At 44.8% G+C, this 14,327-nt stretch overlaps 1 protein-coding gene across 3 annotated transcripts in view; it reads left to right on the forward strand.

The window, feature by feature from the left end:
* SLC16A14 (solute carrier family 16 member 14) overlaps positions 1-14,327 on the forward strand; it is a 170,629-nt gene that overhangs the window by 140,012 nt on the left and 16,290 nt on the right. For all 3 annotated transcript variants that reach the window (XM_085634974.1, XM_085634975.1, XM_085634977.1), the window contains exon 4: positions 9,024-10,034. In XM_085634974.1, coding sequence (XP_085491100.1) covers positions 9,024-10,034 — 1,011 coding nt within the window. The remainder of the gene's footprint in view (positions 1-9,023; positions 10,035-14,327) is intronic.

Consider the following 14,327-nt stretch of genomic DNA (forward strand, 5'->3'; position numbering starts at 1 on the left):
CAGTGGGTTCTGCTGCACAACTTGCAAATTTCGAAAGTCATAGTGATTTATCTTTGCCTCACTACGATATTAGAGCCCCCAGTGGGCCCCGGCATATGAGCGTCACCTTTCAGTAGTTTTAACAATCTGCTGCGCCGTATCTCACTTGAAGGTTCATGTGTAAACAGCCCCAATCTCCAGCGACTCCTTTCTCTCGAACTGGGTGGTGCTCCTTCCACGACGAAGCTGTCGTGTGAATTCAATGTTCAACAAGCGCTCTGCAACGAAGAAGCACTCCACAGCAGGTAGGTTCCAACACCTTATTTAATTTTGCATTTGAAGGTGAAGCTTTCATCCGTAATTTTGTTCGTTTCCCCAACGCGTTTCAAAGCTGTGCGCTCTTTCTTCAGGAGTATAAAAAGTTACTGCAGCAACAAGTCTCACGTGAATTTAATGGCCTCTCGTCTGCCTGCTTAGTAGCGTGCATTGTGGGAATTGTATTGTTTAGTATTTAACCCCCAGTGGGTTCTGCTGCACAACTTGCAAATTTCGAAAGTCATAGTGATTTATCTTTGCCTCACTACGATATTAGAGCCCCCCGTGGGCCCCGGCATATGAGCGTCACCTTTCACTGGGGGCTCTAATATCGTAGTGAGGCAAAGATAAATCACTATGACTTTCGAAATTTGCAAGTTGTGCAGCAGAACCCACTGGGGGTTAAATACTAAACAATACAAGTCCGACAATGCACGCTACTAAGCAGGCAGACGAGAGGCCATTAAATTCACGTGAGACTTGTTGCTGCAGTAACTTTTTATACTCCTGAAGAAAGAGCGCACAGCTCTGAAACGCGTTGGGGAAACGAACAAAATTACGGATGAAAGCTTCACCTTCAAATGAAAAATTAAATAAGGTGTTGGAACCTACCTGCTGTGGAGTGCTTCTTCGTTGCAGAGCACTTGTTGAACATTGAATTCACACGACAGCTTCGTCGTGGAAGGAGCACCACCCAGTTCGAGAGAAAGGAGTCGCTGGAGATTGGGGCTGTTTACACATGAACCTTCAAGTGAGATATGGCGCAGCAGATTGTTAAACTACTGAAAGGTGACGCTCATATGCCGGGGCCCACTGGGGGCTCTAATATCGTAGTGAGGCAAAGATAAATCACTATGACTTTCGAAATTTGCAAGTTGTGCAGCAGAACCCACTGGGGGTTAAATACTAAACAATACAAGTCCCACAATGCACGATACTAAGCAGGCAGACGAGAGGCCATTAAATTCACGTGAGACTTGTTGCTGCAGTAACTTTTTATACTCCTGAAGAAAGAGCGCACAGCTCTGAAACGCGTTGGGGAAACGAACAAAATTAAGGATGAAAGCTTCACCTTCAAATGCAAAATTAAATAAGGTGTTGGAACCTACCTGCTGTGGAGTGCTTCTTCGTTGCAGAGCGCTTGTTGAACATATATATATATATATATATATATATATATATATATATATATATATATATATATATATATTCACTTAAAAAACCATAGGTTTCACACATGTTATAGTTAGGTGGACATTTCACTCCTAAAAAACCAATGAAATTCCCCCGCTATAGTTAGTTCAGATAACTATAACTCGCGCGCGCGCAATCCACTGCTGATGACTTCACATATTACATCACTCATAACATGGTCAGTGGCATCACTCATGACATCACTGATGACATCATCCTTGTGATAGAGTGGCGGTCGAGCGAGTTATAGTTATCTGAACTAACTATAATAGGTGAAATTCATTGGTTTTTTACAAGTGAAATGTCCACCTAACTATAACATGTGTGAAACCTATGGTTTTTTAAGTGAATTTGCAAGGTTTTTTAAATGCTAATTCCTAACTATAACGTGTGTGAAACCTATGGTTTTTGAAGTGAATTTGTACGGTTTTTTAAATGCTAAGTTATGTATGTATTATTATATATTTTTTTTAAGGTTTTTCACCGTGCGCGCACCGTGCGCGCACCCCGCGATTTAAAAAAAAAAATTAAAATGTTTTTTTCACCCTTCGGGATCCTTCAGGGACCCCCTGACAAAGGCTAGGGGGTCAGGAACTCTCTACCCTGCCCCCTTCTCACGTTCGCCACCTCTCGTTTTCAGTGTCGCACCCAAAACAAACAAAATGGCGGCCGACACTTCCTGATTTCGACCGATTCGAACGTTGACTGACATGTAACCACCAATCAGAATTACGCTCGCGCACGGTGCACGCTTATAGATATTTATGTACTTTTAACTGCAATTTTCTCAGGAACTACTGAACAGATTGACTCCATATATGCAAAAGGCACATGCCTGACCTGAGGACTACCTCTCTGCCAAATTTCAAGTAATTCTGTTCAGCCGTTCGGGCTGAACCTTCGACTAAAGGTCCTATGGGAAAATGCATGGAGAAAACGCGTTTTGGGACCCCCCTTCTTTCTCGGCCCCCGCTTGACGAATCACCCCGAGACTTTCAGGGTAGGAGCTGAGCGGAGCGCCCCATTAGTTTTGACAATTTCGCGAGGATTCATCAACCGGCGCCAAAGTTATTCAAAATAGAATTTTGAGATTTCCTATGGAAACTCGGTCCTAACTATAACTATCTACTGGCGACCGCCAGTATATAATATATGTATATGTATATATATATTACCTACTGGCAGTCACCAGTAGGTAGTTATAGTTAGGACCTATTTTCCAATGGATATCCGCAACATTCTATTTGGAATAACGTTGGCGTCGATTGATGAATGTTCGCAAAATTTTCCAAACTTTTGGTCCGCTCCTATCCTGATAATTTCACGGTGATTCGTCAAGCGGGGGCCAAGAAAAAAGGGGGTCCCAAAACGCATTTTCCCCATGCATTTTTCCATAGGACCTGTTGACGCAGCTACAGCCCGAAGTGCTGAACGGAATTACACCAAATTTGGCAAAGAGGTAGTCCTCAGTTCAGACTCGTGCCTTTTGCTTAAATGGTGTAAATCCGTTCAGTAGTTCCTGAGAAAACCAAAAGTAAAATCACATATATATCTGGGCGGAGCCTAACCACACATCTCATTGCGAGATCTGATTGGCTGTCAGCACTTTATCCAAGAAGTGTTGGCAGCCATCTTGGGACTAATAAACATGATAGCACCTCATTAAAAAGCATTGCAGTTAATAGAAGGTTTTAAGACTTTAGTTACATTATAAATCATTTGTTGATGGTACCATACTCATTTTAGGAATTGTGGTGTGTTCTAAGGTGATTTTACCATGTGAAAAAACCTTCTGCTGTGATATCATGAATCATGTTTGAGAGAAATCTATTTTCTCAAGCTTTTCCCACAGAGGTTTGGAAGGTGATCTATAAACTAAACTGAGAGCATATTTTCTGTAAATTCACATTATCTTTCTCAGTCATGTGAGAATGAAGTCTGACATTCTCAGTAAAACATGTACATCCAACAAAGGCAGAGACTGTCAGTTGATTCCTTTGTGTTCTACTGCAGCTTCCCAGAGTGTTCTAAAGAACAACTAGAGCGCTAATAGTCCTACTTATGACAAACGTATGGCACAACTGAAGCCATCTTGGTTGGAATAAAGTGGTAACTCTTAAAACATTTAATTTAAAAAGGAACAAAATGAGGGGGTTCATTTTGCCATAGAAAGTATGATTAGTGCTGCAGAAAGAAAAATGAGGGCACATTTTGAGTGACTTCTTAAATCCTCTTCTATTTCATTAAAAAATTCTGACATGCAGACTGAAACATGCACTTTCAATACCAGCAGCAGACTTCCCTGGTGAGCAGTAGCTTTACTACAGTGATCTAATAAGCAACTAGAGTGCTAACATTCTGAATTTATGGCAAATGTGTGACACATCTGAATGCCTCCTTGATGGAATCAAAGTAAAAAACTGAAAGTATTTCCTACTGAGGAGACTGTAGTAAATGAGGAAATTAGGAACAGTGTTGCCAGATTTTTAGACCCGTCCCAAGCCCAAAGCCGTTCAAATAAAAGCCCACAATAAGCCCAATCAGACCAATTCCAGCCCAAAAACCAGCCCAAATTAGCAAGTCTCCAATTATGCACAAATTGTCATCAGAAACAATTTTAACGACAAATATACATTCTATTCAATATGCAGATGGTGGGAGGGTGTTAACTTGGCACCTGCCTTAATGCTATTAATTTTTTAGGCCAGTTCTCACTGCGACTTCTAAGAGCCCCTGCAGCTCTACTCTGCCTATTGCTTAAAGATTCAGCCCCCCCCCCCGAAATCAGCTCCAGTTCGAGCGGCAAACAGTGTGCGTCAGTGCACGCCTTGGCATCAGCAACGTGGTGAAGCACGGAGTGTCAGATCCATGCCAAGACAGTGGTAAACAGACGCACGCGGTGCGGCCAGTAGGTGCGTGCGAGGTTGGGTGGCCCCTGCACGACCGTTTTCGAAGCTGGGCTGGCCTACGAACAACCGATGTGGTCAGTTTTGGTTTGGGTGTTAAAACACTCTTTACCTACGTCAACTTCCTAGCATCTATCAATATTCATCACTTCCTACAAATAGGGTGACCAACTGGCATGGGTGCAAATTCAGGACGGTGAGTGTAAAAATTCAGAACAAAGGGTCAAAATTCAGGACAAAAATTCAGGACGGGAGGTCAAAATTCAGGACAAAACTTCGGGACAAAAGGTACGTTTTACAGACACATCAAAGGAGGTCGCGTAATAGTGTATAAGTAATTCATCTATATCCAAACATTCATCCATTTGAAAACGTACGTATCTTTCCATCCATCATTTCACTCATCCATCCCTCCTTTCACTCATCCATTCATCCACCCTTTCCATCCGTACACTCATCCATCCACTCTTCCACCCAACCATCTACTCATCCATCCAGCCATTTATCCACTCACCCATCCCGCCATCCTTTCACTTACTCATCCATTCACCCAGTTACTCATCCTACCACCCAGTCCCCTTTTTAGTCATCCATTCATCCTCCCTTTCTCTCTTCATTGACCCTTTCACCTAGCCATCCTTTCTTTCTTCGATCCACCCATACTTCAACTCATCCACTCATGAATCCATCCATTGACCCTATCACTCATCCATCCACTTTTGTAATAAATATAGAATGTTAGCAATCTAGTTGTTCATTGGGATACTGTTGAGAGGCAGAGGCCAGGGGCACGGACTCTGAAAATTGAAGGCAAGTAGGAGAGTGCAGAGGCAACAATTTGACCACACTGGGCAGGCAGGAAGGGCAGTGGCAGCACAGCAGACTATGGAGGGCAGTGGAAAGGGGGGCAGGGGCAACAAACCAACAATACAGGTCTGGCAAGAGAGGCTGTGGCAATATAATAGACCATTGTGGGCAGAAGGAAGAGGCAGTGGAAGTACAACCATACATGCCAACAGACCCGTTTCAGCCAGGAAACGTCGAATATTTTTAAGCTCAAATGGGCTTTATTTGATCTGTCTCCTGTCTACAATCTCCTCTTTTTCAATGTAACTCAAAGGGGAAAATCAATACCCCAGTTTTTTTTCAAAATCTCCCTTTTACCAAGTTCAAAATGTTCGCAAGTATGGTTCATTGGATCATGGTAGGCAGGAGGAATTGGGGTAGGGACATGGACTCGGATAACAGAGTACAGGAGGGACATGGAGAGGTGCACCAAACTGACCCTACAGGGTAGGCATCAGGGTTTGCAGCAGCACAATACACCACACAGCGCATGCGGGACGGGAGTGCAGCACAACAATCCATAGAAAGCAATAGGGAGGGGACAGGACCATGCACATGGACAGCAGAGAACAGAGGGGAAAGAGGCAATGGTAGCTAGCTGACCATAATGGACAGACAGGAGAGAAAGCTGCAGCATAACAGACCATAAAGGGCAGGAGGGACGGATCAGGGGCAATTACAATGGAACAGACAAGCCAGGAGGGAGGGAATAGGGGTCTGCACATGGAAACAGAGGGCTGGGGGCAAGGGGGCAGGCCAGGAGCAGCAAGATGACCATGGAGGTCAGGCAGGATGGGCACTAGAAACAAGACACACCATGAAGAGCAACAATGAGACTATGATGGCATACACACAGACCATGGAGGGAAGGTGGGAGGGGGTCAGGGGCAGCTAGCTGACCACACAGGGAAGGTGGGAGGGGCCATGGCAGCACAGAAGACCATGCATGGCAAGCGGGAGGGTTAGTGGCAGCACAATGGCTATGATGGGCAAGAAGGAGGGTGCAGGGGCATGCACAAAGGACCATGGAGGATAGAAGGGAGGGTCAGGACCTGGGCACAGACAAGAGAGTTCAGGGGAAGGGGCCTCACAACAGACCGAGCGGGCAGGCAGGAGGAGCAGTTGCAGCACAACAGACCAGGGAGGGCAGAAGGGTGTGGCAGTAAAATGGACCATGGAGGACAGGAGGAAGGGGATAGGGGCATGGCATGCGGACAGGCAGGGTGGAGGTGGCAGGGACAGGTTACAGTCATCTGACAATGCTAGGCAGGTGGGAGGGGAGTGGCAGCTCAACAGAACACTCAGAGTAGATAGGAGTGGCAGGTCCATGGAACATGGTGGGCAAAAAGGATGGAGCAGGGGCATGCACAAAGACATCGGAGGGCAGGGGAAAGGAGAATAGGGGCAGCAAGTTAAGCACAGAGGCTAAGCAGGAGGTAAATTATGGGCCATAGAATTGGGCAATGGAGGGCAGGAGGAGTGGACTGGTACATCATGCTAAATGGAGGGCAGTGGCAGCACATCAGACCATGCATGGCAGGAGGGAGGAGGCTATTCCATGGATTCAGACAACAGAGGATAGGGAGGAGGTGGATGGGGCAGCAAGCTAACTGTTCATAGAAGGGGGGTATTAGGAACTTCATTGTTTTTAAAATGTGTATCTGTGCGAACTACTTAAAATATGAACAAGTATGCAGCATAATCTCACTTTTATTCAGGAAGAAGAGGACGTTTGTGACTGTGACTCCGGGCTCACTTGGCAGAAACACCCCCTGACCCTCCACCCCCATCGCAAAATGTAATGCCCGTGAAAAGGGTAGGTGGACGCAGTGTTATATAGAACATAGTCCTGAGAGCACGATTGAAAATGAAAACTAGATATAGTATATTGTATAAACTATGCACCAAAAAGTGTGATATAAGATGAACCGGGCGTGTAATATAATATGCAATACATTGTGCGCAATGACAGATTCATTGAAGAGCGCGAGATAGCCCAGGCACTAGCGCGTGCTATGCGATATGCGCCTTGGAGTGTAATATGCACAGGGCAGTGTTGTGTAACCTAACTAGTCTCTAAAGTTGTAATATAAAATATGTGCTGGGGAGTGTAACGTTGCATATGCACTGTGACAAAGATATGGATCCCAGATTGTAATATGTATGGCATAGCGCTGTGCGTTATAACATAGGCATCGAGGAAGGCACGTCAGATGGGGCAATAGAACCCGTGCGAAGGCAAGTGTGGCATGACATATTCACGGGGTGGTGTTACAGCGCACATGGGCTAGAGAGTGTTATAGCATACGCACTAGCTGGTGGAATACAACACAGAGGTGTGAGGCACTCGGCGGGAACTGGTGGGTGTAACACAGCATTGGTCTCAGCCAGGAGCACGCTGTGACTCTCAAGTGAGGTTCGTCTCCTTTCCAGAGAGTAAAATAAAAAGTATTACACATCCGGCGGTGGGTGTGTGTTTTATTAACCGTGAGGGGGGTTTCTTGCATAGTTTGGTCGAATTTTTGTTGAATCTCCTTTGAATGGCTTGGTGTGCGTGTATATTAAATGTGACCGTCAATAGCTACCCATGTTTGTATAAATAAACAACAAGGGTGTCTACTTGGAGAGTACCCACCGGTATAATTGAGTTTTGTGATCAACTTTTCCGCAGGGAGGGTTGTCCTGACATATCAGTTACGGATAAGGGGCCCCAATTTATGGCAGAAGAATTTGAATCTTATCTTTCCAAGATGGGCATTTCCCACCATACTACTGTTGTGTACAACCCCAGGGAAAACGGTCTAGTTAAGAGATTTGACTGAGTTTTGAAGGAATGTGTTCAATTGACTGAGACCAGTGGTGGGGATTGTAAGGAAGCAGTAAAAGAAATGTTGTGGAGTTACCGCACCACTCCCCACTCTGTCACGAAGTAGACCCCGTTTATATTCCTTAGGGGCAGACAACCAGGAATGAGGGTTTGTCCTACATGGATGCTTAAGGGTCGTTCACCGAAGATGTGTAAGACGAGCTTAGAGTGTAAGATCAAAACACACCAGGACAAATATGTGTGTAGACATAATGATAAATCAAAAAGAGGAAGATCAGAGTTTGCAGTTGGAGATTAGGTAAGAACTAGCAGTATGGGTGTTCAAAAAAGAGGATTGTCTAAATGGTCAGTGCCCAAATGTGTCACCAAGGTTGCTGGCAATAATGTATGGTTATCTGATGGCAAAATATTGAATAACTGAAGTTTCACTGTGTGCAATGTTGTAGAACGAGACGAGTGGCTGAAAAAGTTGGGTGGCAACCACGTGGAAAAGGTGGGGAATGGCATATGTCATGAGTAGAAGGTGTCTAACAGTCAAGGCAAGTCTGTTGCTGTAGGAAGTACCAGACGTGGCAGGCAGAGTCCTAAGTGACATAAGGATTATGAGCGTTATTAATCTTTTGCAATCCATTTATATTTACGTAATGTTTCTTTTGTTCCTTATGTTATCTGTAAAATTTTACATATTGTTTTTCTATTGTTGTGGTTGGAAAGGGAGATGTGTTGTGTCTTAGAAACTGCTCTTGCATTCTTGTCATGGTTACCAGCTTCCAGAGGTTCTGGAAGCTGGACCAGAGGAGGAGACAGTTGCTGCTGGAAGGACATGTCCAGGGGTTGTTCCTCCTATCTTAAATAAAGGTTCCTATCCAAAACTACTGTCTGCGCCTCTTTAAAAAAAATGAGTTTTTAATGTTATGACAATAACCTCTAATGGCTTCCATCTTGCACCCCAACAGGTATTGGAAGTGGAATGGCATACCTGCCTGCTGTGGTCATGGTGGGACAGTATTTTCAGAAGCGGAGGGCTCTTGCCCAGGGCCTTAGCACAACTGGGACAGGGTTCGGGACATTTCTGATGACTATTCTCCTGAAGTACCTCTGCAGTGAGTATGGATGGCGGAATGCAATGCTTATCCAGGGAGCCGTCTCTCTGAACCTGTGCGTCTGCGGGGCCTTAATGAGGCCCCTAATTACAGCGGAGGTGGCAAGCGAAAAGGACATTGAATTCAGGACATCCGGGGATCCTCCGGAAAGAATGACGTCACTCCAACCGGAAGCTGTGAAACCCAATGGCATTTTATGTGACCAGGACCAGAAAGATGGAGGCTGCACAAATCGAGACGTAGTTGACAAATTACCAACAATACTAAGTAACAGTAAAGGTGGAGGAGGAAATGAAAAGACTTTGAGGACTGTGTGTAAGCTCCGGCTTCTGAAGGAAATAAGCCACATGACCACTGCCATCAAAAAGGGTTTTTGGGCATGGTATTCAAGTTACTTTGGAGCTGCATCATTGTTTACCAATAAAGTATTTGTAGGCTTCGTCCTTTGGGCTCTCTTAGCGTACTGTAGTTTTGTTATACCTTTTATCCATCTCCCAGAAATAGTACAGATGTATGGACTGTCGGAGCAAAATGATATTTTTCCATTAACGTCCATTATAGCAATAGCCCATATTTTTGGAAAGATCATTCTTGGCATCATCGGTGACTTACCTTGTGTCAGTGCATGGAATGTCTTTATTCTGGCCAATTTGACCTTTGGTATCTGCATTATCATTTTGCCGCTCTGCCACATGTATGCTGGTCTGGCCGTGATTTGTGCCTTCCTTGGATTCTCTAGCGGTTATTTTTCTTTGATGCCTGTCGTGACAGAAGATTTGGTCGGGATTCAATATCTGGCCAATGCGTTTGGGATCATCATTTGTGCAAATGGAATATCTGCTCTGTTGGGACCACCTTTTGCAGGTAAGGGACTGCAGTGAAAAGCAAAGACATGTTTATCCTGTAAGTTGTTTCACACCTTTACGTTTAGTTTACTCCAGGATTATAAACGCTTTTACTATCAGAAACTTATTTAAAATTGGATTAGAATACCCCACTGACAAATGTTGGATGAACTACTCTTCTTTAACTGTTTTGTACAAATACATGCAACTGTGTTGGATTCTTGATGGTTTTAAAGCATACTCCAGGTTGTATTATGTATAAATGTGCTCATCATCTTGTAGAATATTTAATACATCCTTCTCTCCACTCATGTACTCACAGGCCCAGATTTATTATGATTTTGCATTGGGGTTGTGTCACTTTTGTGGCACCGCCATGACGCAAAATTATTTTTGGCATTTATTAAGCCAAGCAAAGCCCCTTTGCCTTGTGTTAATTTGCACCCAGTAGGGTTACATGGGTGGAGCGTGGAGGATCCCATGCATGCACCCATGTATTTTGATGCAATCACACATTTACAAAGACTTGTAAACTTTGGTTTACTCCAAAACGGTGTGCCTACCTGGGAGAGGCATAACAAGGAGAAATATCTTTGTTTCTCCTCGTTATTTCCTCTATCTGCAGCACACATACAAAGAGGAATATGCCTCTAAGGATTGTTTTTGTGCAGGTAGGTATTCCTTTCTGCACAAGAATAATCCTGCCAGTAACACAGACATACTCGCACTATGGTGCAAGGGTGCTTGCTTTGGTGCTAGCGCAAGGAGAGAGCAGAAATGCGCTATGTCTTCGTAAATAGGGAACATTTCTGCTCTCTGTGCTGCAAGTTCCTTTGTTCTGCTGCTGTGTGTGAAATAATAGTAAATGTGCCCCACAATCTGCATAATTAAAGTATGTCTTTAATTCCAATATACCTCACTAACCCCTCCCATATAGGTCAAAATAATACAGCACCTGTTTCAAGCGTGCATTTCAAAAGGGCACCCAGGGACATGATCGGCATATAAATCCTGCAATACAATACAACATTCACTGTGATTTTCCTCATTCGCCTTTTTTTCCCATTGTTAATGTGTATATCCATTTTTTGATAAAATAGTGTCTTTTTTACCATGTTGAGGATTACTTATTGTTCAGCTCCTCATACATAAAACAACCCATACATGTTATATACCATTTATAGCTGTGAAATAGTCAATGCTACTAGTAATATTTGCTCTGTTCCTTCTCTTCATAAGGAAATACATACTTAGGTTCTTAAGTGTTCCATAATACACTTGAAAATGAAATACTAAGCACTACCAAATAAATAATCACTGGTGCAGGGTCACTGTACCCAGGCATCAAAGTCCATCTACCTCAGTGGCATAACACAGGACCCCGCAGCCCAGCGGTGTGTGGGGGCCTACAAGATCCAGGGAGCTGGAAAGCTCCTGTTTGAGTTTGGAAGGGGCCCCTCCACGTACCTAGCATGGGGGCCCACTCAAATTTCATCACACCAGTGCTCTACCTCCCCGCTCATCTTCCCCTATCTCAGGTAAAGTATGTTTGGAATGTTTCAGGCTTAGGTGCAGTGCTACCCCTCTCACGCACAGCTTGCGCTCTCAGTTTTGCAGTCTTAGTCCCACTGTCGACCTTTTCACCAATGCGCATTTTCCTTGCCAGTAATGGACAGGACCACAGCATTGTGCCAATTTCTGCTTCACTACTACAGGAGGAAGACGCGCCAACTGCAGGTGCATGAGCACTCTGGTCTCTGGCCCATGGGCACCACATGTGGGGAGGCTCCTCAGATGCTGGCTCGTGGCAGCCCATTGTGTTGCTGGCAGTCTCCGGTGCTTGGTAGGCCCTTTTCCAGGCTCATGAAGAGTTGCTGGGGCCAGAGATCATGCGGCTACCACAGGCTCTTCCTAGGTGCCAGCAGGGGAGTTCTGTTGCCACACACAATGTTGGGTCAATGACTTGGGCCATGCAGGTCTGGTCAAGCGATGCAGTCTGCTTCGGTCACACTTCTGATTTGCCAAGGCTTGGTCCACTTCGAGGCATGGCAGTTCAGCACACAGAAGTGCAGTCCACTCAGGCACACTTCAGATAATTGCCACAGGCTAGACACATTCAGGTTACAGCTGCGCAATCCACTAGGGCACACTTCAGGAGCGTGCCACAGGTTCGCTGTTTCATCAAAAGAGACAGTACTCTGGCATGGCAGTTGCTCTCTCATATGCTCAGTGTCGGTGTCAACCTCTTCAGTTCAACTTCAGTAATCAGCTACTCCTGAAATGTTGTCTCACTCCCTCACTCTTCTTCAAAGGCTTGTCAGCCTCCAGGCACTTCAGGACAGGAAGGCAGTTTTTCCTTCTAAGTCAAACCCCGAGTGATGTCCCCGCATTTTTGAGAAGCCCTCCAAGTGATGTCCCCTCAATACTGGGAATCTGACTGTCAGCAGCCACCAACTCTAGTTGCGTAGCAGTTCTGTGGTTACTTTATGGTGCACCCCATTCCTTGGTCAAAAAGAACTTGCTGCTGGAACAACAAGTGGGTCAGCAGCTCCCAATTTTACTTAAAAAAAGGGATGTGTGTTCCCTGCCTGCTGTTTCAGAACAGCCATGGGTCAGTTCTTCTTGCATGTGTCTTTTCCAGTCAATTTTCCACAGTCATCCTTTATGTTGAGCGATGCTCCTCAAAGCAGAGTTGTCTCCAGATTCAAGCACCCACAACAGAGGTACACAAAGGTTGAGCATTCTGCACCTGGCTATCAACAGCATCAGTTGATATTCAGGAAGAAAGACAAAAACAGGTCTCACCTAAAAAAACTCTTCACAATCTGAACAATAGACTCTGCAGTCCCACCTTTCATCCCACCATATACCAAATGGCAGTGCTCAAAAAGGCTATTTGGCAGTTCTTTGCAGCAAAAGGACCTAATTGAATTACAAAAGATAGCTCCAGCTCCTCTTACCCCACTGTGGTGTCTAGGTTCCCTCCCGCCAGCTTCAGGAATGTCAGCAATACACTTCCATTGTCTGAAAAAAACAACCTAACCCCTATCTTGTGCACCTGAGAAAGCCAGAGGCTTCCCAACTCACAGGTTTCCATTAACCTGGTTCATTCATACATGCTATATATGCACCTCACACACCACATACATACGCACAAACGTACACTGTGATGTTGCTCTAGGACATGGTTTGGTATATAGCAATGGAACTTTACATAAGTGAGCCAGTAGCCTACACTCTTGTGAGACAGATAAAAAAGGTCTGGTCACAACTATGGATTCCCAAAACACAAATTCACAAATAGTCACCACTGCTGTACTTGCTAATCTTTGGTCAAGCCATAAAATAAACTGAAAATGACTAAATGAACTTTATGATAGCTATTTATGGGGAACCATCATACCCATAACCACTAAAGTGCCTAAACAGCAATGGGCCTGCTTCTGAATTCAGTGATGATAGAAGATCCTCTTCCAGGGAAAGTGACAACTCTAGGAGAGACTGTACTTGTGTCATTTCCTCTATCATAGAATGTTAGCAATTTGCCCAGGAATTTGAGGATTTTCCATGACTACCGTTCTGAAAAGGAGACACGGAGTCTTACCCTCTTTAGGGCGGGCCTCTTGACAGTACTTTTTTCCCATTTGTGATCAAGTAAAATGCAAAAATGTCTCCCAACACTGGGATGAAAACGGAAAGGGAGTCAAGGAGAGTCAGAGTACAGGGCCACAAGATAGCCGCACCTGAGTGAGACTCTGATTGGCAAGCTATTATTCTGACAAGCATCCACCAGTTAGACAGCTGATCAGCACACAGCAGCAGAGAGAACCTGAAGCTCATTTCCCAGCTGCTCGGATGTGATGATTACTCAACAATTTGGTGCAGGAGTAATAAGGTTTTGCAGCTGAACAGGCCTGGCCACATACGGACCTGGTGTCAGGAAAATGGTGGTGTCGCAAAAATTGTGGCATTGGCAGCGCTCGCCCTGTTCCTGCAGTTGTGAGGGAATAACTGGAACATTAGCGGGTCTTAAAAATACATGGAGGTATCAGAACTCCTTAGAATCACTCCAACTAATCACTTTTGAATAGAATGCAGATTGTCCAGAATGTAGCTGCACGTCTGGCTCTCAAAATCCCCCGCGTACCTCTTCTAGGCCTCTGCTGAGACAGCTGCACTGGCTACTGATTCGACAGATAATTAAATTTAAACTCTGCTGCCTAGTACATAACTCACTCTATGGCACATGTATCAGCTATTTGGCAGACAAAATTAAATCCTACCATCCGAGCAGGCTTCTTAGATCCGTTGG

The sequence above is a fragment of the Triturus cristatus genome, chromosome 11 (assembly GCF_964204655.1).
Source record: "Triturus cristatus chromosome 11, aTriCri1.1, whole genome shotgun sequence".
Taxonomy (NCBI): Eukaryota; Metazoa; Chordata; class Amphibia; order Caudata; family Salamandridae; genus Triturus; species Triturus cristatus.